This window comes from Triturus cristatus, chromosome 1_2 (genome assembly GCF_964204655.1).
Source record: "Triturus cristatus chromosome 1_2, aTriCri1.1, whole genome shotgun sequence".
NCBI classification, from domain to species: Eukaryota; Metazoa; Chordata; class Amphibia; order Caudata; family Salamandridae; genus Triturus; species Triturus cristatus.
Genome location: NC_140580.1, coordinates 112,271,742 through 112,282,438, shown reverse-complemented (window position 1 = coordinate 112,282,438; position 10,697 = coordinate 112,271,742). Strand labels below are relative to the sequence as shown.

At 45.6% G+C, this 10,697-nt stretch overlaps 1 protein-coding gene across 1 annotated transcript in view; it reads left to right on the top strand.

The window, feature by feature from the left end:
- The first annotated feature begins 425 nt into the window (after nucleotides 1-425).
- KCNK18 (potassium two pore domain channel subfamily K member 18) overlaps nucleotides 426-10,697 on the top strand; it is a 118,927-nt gene continuing 108,655 nt past the window's right edge. The window contains exon 1 of the mRNA XM_085603119.1: nucleotides 426-890. Within this exon, the coding sequence (XP_085459245.1) occupies nucleotides 593-890 (298 nt within the window). The 5' untranslated portion in view covers nucleotides 426-592. The remainder of the gene's footprint in view (nucleotides 891-10,697) is intronic.

Sequence of the window (10,697 nt, the reverse complement as noted above, 5' to 3'; positions counted from 1 at the left end):
TGGGGTCAATATATACCTTCATTCTTAATTAAAGGAGTTCAACTTTACTACATGGAGTTACCGTGACTTTTTTCATCAGTTTAAACACACTCCTGTCAGCGCGGAGGTGTGGTAGAGAAGAGCGGGGGCAGGTGGGACATATCTCGCTCCAGCATCCTTCCATCACTCTGCTCTGGGGTCCATTTCCAGCGAGTGTTTCTGCCGCATAAGGCGCTCCGGCAGCACGGCGGAGCGCGGGGTGGGAAGCACAAGGAAAGAGAGAGGCTTCTCTCAGACCCAGCGTGGCTCATCTGCGTACATTACTGCGCGCGATCAATAGCGAGCGCTCTCCTGGCTGGCTGCAGTGTGTTACCACCTGACAGGGGCATTTGAATGATGATTAGTTGAGAGTTGGCTGTTCGTCCTCTGGGATGAGGCTGCAGTCGGGGCTCTGCGCTTCTGAGGAGCTTCGCAGGGGAGACTTGAGTTCCGCGTCGACGGACCTGGAGCCACGCACAGATCCACTGTCAGTTCACAACAGCCCAGGATGGGGTAGGTGCTCTTCCGCTGCCCTCCCCACCGTGTGACTCTTGCTTCTTGCTGCGCGGTGGAAATGGAGAAGAACCACGCCACTCTCCCGCGAGCCCTACTCGCTGCACGCGCTCCTCAGCCCGGCCTGCCTGCAGGCGTGAGTATGGCGGGGCGCGCGCGGCCGAAGCAGAAGCTGTGGCGCCTTGTCTTCTGGGCCGCCTTCCCACACCTGTGCCTGATCCTGTCCGTGGTGGTCTACAGTCTCCTGGGGGCGCTCATGTTCAGCCAGATCGAGGGCAGCGTGGAGCCGCGCACCGAGGACTACGACGAGTTCCTAGGCCACCTCTGGAACATGTCCCAGAGCACCTGTGACTCCGATGGTAGGTGCTGCCCGGGCAGCAGTAAGGACGGTCTAGCATGAGTGATGGGTGCATGTGTACAACAGCCTCTTTGGTGAGAATTGCCAGATTTTGGTGAGATTGCCAGATATTTGGGTGCCTTTTTCTACTCGTGCTGCATTTTTGTGGGTGTATTGCAGGTTTCTGCTAACTTCCCTGCTTTGGTTCATGGATAGCTGCTTACAGTATAAATGACATTAGAACCCAGGTATGAATGTCTGAGGGTGTTTCCAAGAGTTTCTAAGGTTTGCATATAATGTACAGTGGCGTTGCTACAATCGGTGCAGCAGGTGCAGTGGCACAGACCTGAGGGGCCCATCGAATCCGCACTGTTTCTGAATTTTACTAGCACAACAGCAGTCGACGGGGCCCTGTTGCATGCAGCGGAGCCCATGGCATCCTTGCTGCGCTGCTGACAATGTTGCTCATGTGGGTAAAGTACTACTCCATGGCCACTCAATGTAGACAAGTGAGAATGCAGGCTTATTTGTAGTTCTTCCAGTGCCACAGCCAGTGGACAACACAGACACTAGACTGAATAGCCTCCTTCAATACTAACCCAAGCTCCTGAAAACTGTCGATCCATCACATTAAATGTCTTCGTCTCTCCTTGTGATGCCTGCGTATTGCTATTTCTAGCAGTTTTTGTGACAATACATGTGAGATAAATCTTGGTATTTGCCATAGAATGTGGTTAAATATAATGATGTATTTATATAAAGTACAAAATACTGGGGCTCAGCCTTTCAGCTGCTCCAAAGCTTAGCAAGGAGATAAACGATTTGCCCAGGATCAAGCAACTGAAGCCGGTGGGAACGCCCTGGGTAAGATCCAGGTCTCATGAATAAACACCTGGCAGTGCCGCTTACATTGGAGGCTTCGCTCACAAACTTGAATGGGTTAAACCTACATATTTACTCAAGGAGGTGCATAGGAGACTCACTGTGCGATGTGTGGGCCATCTGGAGGTAGACGGTTTGCAGATGGGGCAGAAGGAACATGGTCGAAAGGAGCTGGAGCACAGTGGGGTCCCTGGGACACATTGCAGAGAGGTGGTTAGATGGTTGCGTCATCAAAGACTTTACCATTCAGCGGTCTCCATCATCATGTTTTATGCACCAGATCGGGGGCAGCTCCTCTGTAAAGGGTTCACTTTTGTGTCTGCTTATCTAAAGAAATAAAATAAAAACTTAATTTAGAATCATCCTTCACCACCCATCTGCTTAAAAGTGTCATGCAGAGTGCAAAGCTGTGCCCAGAGGCTAAATTGTCAATTTTAGAACCAGGAAAGTTTAATCCTAACCGAGTTTTCCCCACTTAACCTAATTGTGTGATCTTGGGCAAATTGTTTTATCTCTTTGTGCCTCGGTGGCCTTATTGACAAATGAAGGAGTGCTTAAAAATGGACTAAATGCTTATTTTAAGCACCATAGAAAAACCATATGGTTGCCTTTCATCATGACACGTCTTTAACTAAAGCATACAAATCCTGACCACCAATACCGGCCTTAGGAAACCATTAAACAGGCTTCATATTTGACTTTGTGTTTTTACCTAGTGCACCCATGGAACACTGTCAAGCAGTGTGATGGTGCATCGTTACACGATCGCGGATGTAAATTTGTAAACATTTAATAATTCTCTTGCCCTCTACTGGGAGGTACTGTCGGACTTCAGTGCGCTCCATTTACACTTTATCACCTCTTATGGCGCTTTGGTGCACAGGCCGGAGATACTACAGGCAGCAACATCAACCAGTGCTGCCGCTGGGCAGTATCCACCCTCAACATCCCACCACACACACACATGCAACTCCCAACGAGTTGGCGAAAAGAGAAAGGCATTCAGGAGGGATCTTACGATGGGATGGCTACGAAAACTTGGCAGTTACAATATGAGTTCTATGAGTTATTCAGGCACATGCTGAGTGAGATTTAAAGTAGGTACCTGTAGATTTTCAAATTTGGAAGACTGCTGAAGCATGATAGAGACAGCTGGCAAACAGCAGCCCCAAAGGGTGCAAAGATCCTCCCTGGATCTAGTCCCAGGAACAAGAATTCAATTTCAGAGGACAAAAGATTTGCAAGTGTATTCACCTGGTGTGACAAGGACACATGATAAAGGCAAGATAAAAACGGCTTTATCCAGCACATTGATCATATCTGTAGCACATCCCACAAGCTGGATAACATCATGGTGCTTCAGGTATGTTAGGACCTATAATGTGTAAAACACTTGTGTCTCTGCAGCCAGTACGCAACCAACAGACCGATTTAAGTGGGATTTAAATCTATCATTCACTTACAGATCCCTGCAGTTTTCCCTTAACCGATGTTTTATTCACCAGGATTGAAAGAAGCAAAGTGCAGGTTAAACACCAGTCTATGCGGCAGACATAACCCACTGAGCTACTTTACACGTCTATCTTCACGAGGTCGACCAATATATTCAATGAAAAGTGTATTTTGGTCCAACTCCATATGCACTTGGAAAGTGGAGGATGTTTTCAGAGGGCTAAAGTAAATATTTCTGTCCTAACACATTTTAGCAAACACTTGCTGTAAAATCCCTACACATAATTGGGGAATATGTCCCCACAGTGCACTGGTTCTCACACAGATGGAATGTGTCTGGCTCAGAGAGACTTTACCGTACTAAGTTGAGCAGTCAGGTTCCCACAGTGTGTGTTACACGTGCATCCTTCTCCACCGACGCACACACATCTGTCTCTGCAGGAGGAGCATAAACACACTAAGCTATCTTACTGGCCTTAAAACGTGAAACCTGTAAGATGCCATGACAGACGTGTGCCTTCATTGATTTATAGACTTAGTGGCACATCTGGGGTAGTTTACCAACCTCAGCAGGGATAAAGGCGCCTGACATTGCTCCCGCCCTCTCTGCCTGTCGGGGACACCTGATTGTGGCGGAGTCTCCATTTATAATTACATCCCCCTGATTGGTACTCTGTTTATGGTCATTAGAGGGATTGAAGGTTAGGGCCCTTTTTCCAACTGGGCTGAAAATCCCGACCTCTGTGCAAAATCCCTGGCTTGACAGGGGTTGGAATTAAAAATTGAACACAGAAGGCCCCCCCCCCCCCCCCTCCTCAAGTTATTTACCGGGTATGATAAAGCCTGTACTCCTTCAATTTTACAAAGGCACATATCAGCATACCAAATTTCAAATATTTATTGTGGGAAAATGCACAGATAATTCGTGAACATGCAGGTTTCGGTAGGCAAGGCACCAAAACCAATGTTATGCCTCATTGCATCCCCCACCGCGACATCCATAATAATTTCCTAAATCAGGTATGCCTCACCTGGGGCTGATTCTTCCCAAAGCCCGTCCAGATTTCAAGTCATGGATGAATAAATAATCTTGTTACATTTGTACCCAACTCAATGGTGTTTATTTTATCCCAAAACGAGACTTCAAAGGTTGAATGCCAATGGCATCCGGTCTGACTTTAAACCATTGACTCGTAGAGAGCATAAGCATCTTTGCAGAAATATCTCTGCACTAGGCGCATCAGCCCACTGAGATGTCTTACTGCAAACTTCAGTGTGCTGAGATGTTATATCTGCTTCTTGAACTACTTCTCATACCTCCCAACACCCTCAGCTCTTTTTCCCTGCTTACACTGCGTCTCTCCAATATCTCCCTACCTGCGACTTCCCTACGCAGAATTTTTAAATATTTTTTTTTAAATTGTTTCTTAGGAATTATGGCCAGAGATTACATAAGAATTTTCAGAACGAGATTTCCGGTGTCCCGTGAACCATTTAGTCCCAGATATGCCCTGCACTGCTCTAGAGCGGGTTGAAGTGGCTGCAGTGTCCACCCGTAAACTAGGCGAAATGTCATTCGACGCTGCAGGTTGCAGCAGAGCCGCTTCGTAATCACATTAAAGCTTCAACTGGTCTCCAGCCAGAGGCTGAATGGTGGACAAATTGAAATCTCCGCTCCAGTTCTATTTTAGTACTCGCACTTTTTTGCCAACCATCCTCTTCCGAAGTGAAACACTTACTACTTTTCTTCTGTAGTGAAATTATGCGTTTTCTAATGCCGCTTTTTATCGAATGTGTGATATTTCACACGATACGTAGCATTAGCTGTTTAACAGTGGTTAGAGATCGTTTCTCGTGCTGCTAGGCGCTGCATACTGCCTGCGTGGCATCCATGGTAGCAGAATGTGGTGCTGATGGGTAGGTGGGTAATTGAACTGAGGTAAGGGTCTATAAACGCAGCTGGCCAGAGGTCACGGAAGTGGGGCGTTGCACATAAATAAACCCACCTGTGACTCCATCTGCTGTCTTCTCACTGGATATCAGAGAGTCTCAACCTTGGCGATTGAATTTTGCAACTTGCAGAGCCCGAATCGCAAATCAATTTACAGTCGTAAACAAACCCGGCAGGTCTAAATGGTTTTACTACAGCATAACAGGACGTCATCACTGCCTACAATTAATCAATCAATCAATCATAGGCATTTGTATAGCGCACTGCTCACCCGGAGGGTCTCAAGGCGCTGGGGGGGGGGGGGGGGGGAAAGGGGGGGGGGCGCTACTGCTCGAACGCAATTACGCAGTAAGCAGCCAGGAACTGGTGGATGAACATTGGCTTGGCTTGCGATTTTGCGAATGCCTAATAACTTGTGTGTTTGTGATTTCACAAACTCCTCTCTGACTCTTTATGACCCTGGAAACGGTCAGAGACTCCAGCAAGAGCCTGGCATGGCTGGGTGCGAAGGGGAGCAAAACGTCCGCTACCTTCCTGGATGTGTGGGAAGTGGTCTTTTCAAGGGAAAATGTATTTCCTATGGAGAAAAAGTATATGCCTTTGCATAGCAGGTGCACGTATACTCTGCACTGGGAAAAGAGCAAACGTTCCACAACATTCCATGTTTGCATCCAGAGGGCTGCAACTGCCCAGCCTTCCTGGCGTATTACTGGGAACGTCTATGAATGCCCAGAACTAGTAAATCTACACTTCTGAGTGGTAGAGTGTCTAGGTGTGACTGGATATAGGTTTAGGAGGCCATTTTGTGGATCAGGTCCACAGTATCTGACATTAAAAGCTGCCCATTAGAGTAAGGCCCTCCCTCGCATTAAGAGTCCTTACTCCCCATCACATTTCATGCCCAGCCCAGCCATCCTTTGCTTCCACTTCCTGGGGAGTTATGTCATCATGGCATACCTTATCACTTCATGTTATGGTATTGATTTTTACAAAGTGCATTATGACCAGTGATTGGTCTCTTGGCGCTAATACAAGTCAAACTTGAGAAGAGCAGCAAGGAGTCAGGTTTTTAGTTCAGCATGAACTGGGCGAAGCTTCTAAAAGCATTAAAAGCATCTAGGAAATGATGTGCTCAGGTTTATGTCTGCTCAGAAATGCTGATGAATTTGGCAATTACATATTGACCTCGGCTCTTTTATGAAATCAAAGTGCAGACAGGGAGGGCAATTCTGTGCATTTAGGGGGCCCTTTGAGATACTAAGCAGGATGGACACTGATTTAGGGGGAGAGGGGGTGACAGGAAAACTGTCACCAATGGACTTTTCGGCCTCGCACAGTGATTCGTTATTACCAAAGAATTCAGGTGTCACCGGAGAGTGATGGCTGTTGTGTAGAGTTGGACAAACTGGCAAATCAGGGGCTTAGCTTCGAGAGAGGGTGTTTGGTGTCTGACACTCGGCAAATAATTGGTAAATAGTGGTTGGGTTTGGGGACATTGATTTTGGTGTGCTACGCCTTTGTTGGTTTTTCTTCCCATCCTGATTTCACTAAGAGGCTTTAACTTGTTAATTTTTTGGGTCAGGAACTTTGATATATTTAGAACCCATTTACCAAACAAGTGGCAAATCTGTCCCCTAGAAGTGCTAATAGAGTGGATGCAAATGCACTACTTTTTAGAATTCATCAAACCTGGGAGTAGAAGTCTTGGAAAGCTGCACCAGTCTCGGGTTTCAAGGCATACAACTGGCAAACAAACACTCAAGAGATTATGGGAGGAATGCTGACTACCCAGGACCACCTCGCCTTCAGGAAGCAACTCAAGACCTGGCTGTCCGAGCAGTAACGTCCCCCCCACCAGCGCCTTGAGACCCTACGGGTGAGTAGTGCGCTATACAAATGACAATGATTGATTGATTGATAGTCTAACTACTGGCAATCCCACAGGGTAGCTGAAAAGATGGACTGAGGCAGCGTGGGGTTCGTATACTTTATTAAGTATTAAGGAAATAGACGCCTCCAGTCGTGCCATATCAGCTGTGCCTCACTGTCTGGCAAAAAAACCAACATTCTATAACAGCTCTACCTGAACGTTCAAAGGAAGAGACAACCCTTGTAAGTATGGGGCAGCATCAAAAAGCGATGGGTTTTGCATAGAAACGCCCACTGCAACACTCATTGCTCGACCCTTCTACGATAAGGGCTGTGTGAAAGGTAAATTATTTACAAGGCGGCTTTAAGCCACGTTGAGTGGCTTAACGCTGCCTTGTAAATAAGGCAAAGGGGTTATCGCCACCAGATTGTCAAAAAGGTGACATTCTGGTGGCGATAAGCCCTTGTTAACATACCCCTGCGCATGTCCTGCATGCTCCTGCGATGGAGAGACAACCATCTACACCTGGTAATACCCTATGCTCTCCTTTACTTTATGTACTATACAAGCTGCATAATGAATAGCAGCATGTAGTCAGACTTCACGTACCACCATGCCATACTACAATCTGCCTCAAAGACTTCCTCTTTGCTTTACACATGATTTTGCCTCATAACCAGGACCACTGGAATCATGTGTCAGGTGTGAACCAAATTCTGGAATAGGGTTAACTAAATTATGCAGCAAGAAAAGGCAAATAAAGTGGTATAACGTAGCACATTAAGCAGTTTTACTTCACGGTTTGGCCAGTGTTACACATGGTAACACTATGTGGGCAAATGTTTCACCTCATTAATATCAGTTTAACACCTAAATATAGCAATTTGCGACTGAAAGGTAATCTGACTCCACCTGGCAAAAGGGCCTCCACGGCGCAGCAATACGTGGTCATGTTTTTAGTAACATTTGATTTATTTAACCTGTACACACATCAATTGGGTGCACGATTGCTCATACTTATTCTATGCTAATATACCAGTTGTAAACCATAGAGTGGCTTCAAAGGTCTTACTTTCAGAGGGATGCAAGGTTATTGCACACTAGTTTGGGTCGGGGTTACAATTGACCCTGTCCATGACTCTATGCCACCCTGTCACTTCGTTTCCACCCTGAGACTGCAACTCCCAGCATCCACTCATTTGTCAATTGAAGCAGGAAATGAAAACAAGTGTCTCGGTGACTCTCTAATAAATTCCTCTCAACCTTACTGTAGCTTGGTGGGTGCAAGTCAAGCCTCAGTGGTGGTGATGATGACATCATATGATCTTTGACCCGTGACATCGCTAGAAATGATGTCATGGGATCTTTCACCTAGTTACATCACTGAGAGCTGAGAGAAAAGTGTTGTATATCCAACAACACCGTAGTTAATAAAAAAAAACGTGACACCTTTGCCCTAATGACCTAGCTCACAACATTTCACAAATTAAAAAGAAAATCACTGAAAACCCTTTGAACACAAAAAGGAGATATCATTAGGCTAGGTGCCATACAAACAGAAATAAAAAAATATCTGTCCCATCTGTGTTCAAGGATCGAACGGGCAGCACTTTTCAACTAGCATCGGCCATTATACCTCCATCTTCTACCACTCCCAGAGAAACAAACAAAACAATCAGTACTCCACGACCCATACATCGCAGACCTCATCACCTGTCGCAAGCTTGATACCCTCCTCATCACAGAAACATGTCTAATTCACCCATCCTAGACACCATTCCTCATCACTGGGGACCACACACATAAGAAGGGAGGAGGACTTGTTGTCATCCATAAATTGTCCTGGTTCTGCAGCATAGGCTCGACTCAACTCTCATGCCACTTCACACTCCCGGCAAATCAGACTACTGCCTTCCATCTCATCTACAGGCCTCCAGGGCAGAACAAGGACTTCATTAAATAATCTTTGGCTCTTCACCTTCTCATCCTTCTGACACACCTACATTGAGCACCTTGCCATCCCTAGCTCCCTACTCAGCATCCTGCCAACAAACCGAGGTCAACCCAAAAGAAAAGACCAAACCTAAGAATCCTCCAAAGACTTCTTCACCAACAAACAATTCTTTAACCCTGCCAACTCCACGTCTGACAATAGCACCTTTCTAAACAATTTTAACATTTAAAAAAAATATTCTTTAAACATACATGCATCCACTAGAATACATAGGTGCAAATGAAGTCCTTGAGTGCTAGTGTTATAAAGACCTTGCGGACAATAAACACTTCATCTGCATACTGGAAACAAAATGGAAGAAAAACAAAACTCCACATGCCCCTATTATACGGAAGTTCCACCATACAACATGCAGACAGCTTAATGCATTAGCTAAAGCAAAAAACTGTACCAATACCATCATTGACGTCAGCAACAGAAGCAGAACCTTCTCCAAGACAATCAAGCACTGTATCAAGCGCTGCCTGGCCGACCAATCCCATACTCCATAGATATGTGCAATGCTATCAACCTCTTCTTCAAGTGAAAAGGTTCAAGAGACCCAACAGCATATCTACAACACTAGGCCTGCTTTTCTTTTATGCCCACTGTTTCTCATAGAATGCCATAATGGTTGTATTCACTTGGCAATGTTCTACTCTCGTTTTCCTCTTACCTTTCCAACTGATTTCAGTTTTGTTCACATGGGCATCCCCAAGGCCCTAAAGATCACTATATTCTGTGGTGTTCCCCAGGGTTCCATACTATCCCCTGCCATCTTTAGCAGAATGTATGACGCTTCAACGAAATGTGGATTACCAATGCCTTTTAGAACGCAGTTATTACATGAGACTGGCATTTTTGCGGCGATTTCTACATCGTAGACAAAAAACACTCTGTCACATACAGTATCATAAAAATACTGGCACTACAAACGCCATGTTAACGTGTCCATTTTTTACAATGACCTTTTTAACATCAAATTGTTTTATATGTAGTAATTGTTCAAAACGAATGCGTATGCAGGTAACCATTTCCACTTACTTTTTTGTTTTTTAGAAGTTCCGAAATGGGCCAATTATCGTTGCAGCTTTGTTGTAATATTTTGATTAGTGTTTTCTGCCAAACGTGCTTTTGCAGTAAGTTAACCAACATGTAGTCCTTCCTTTATGTTTACGTTATTTTCCCAAAGTTCATGGGCTGCCGCTAGCCGGACTTCTAGAGACACTAATATTCCGCATCTAGGACAGCTCTGTACTTTAAAACAGATAGGTGTCACAACGCTTCCCCCTCTGGTTATATGGGGCTTGTGCAGTTCACCCATTCTCCGTCTCTTCTCCTCACAGTCTCACACCACTCCCCACACCCTTAGCTTTAAAACCACCCCACCCTAGCCCTGAGCCCTGAGCCCTAAATCTGACAATAGGACGTAACCCCTACCCTGAACCTGTACTGACATGAGTGCAGTAAATGGTTCGGCATAAAGATGGGTGTAGTAATGACGCCGTCGTGCTGCCACGTTCGCTGTAAAGGCTTTTCGTTCAAAAGCCTTCCTTAACAAGCATTGGCATAGCCAATAGGTCTCGCTTTTGGGACCTTATAAGTGTTTAGCCATGCAACAGTTGCATAACTAAATACTTATAAGGTCCCAAAAGCGAGACCTATTGGCTATGCCAATGCT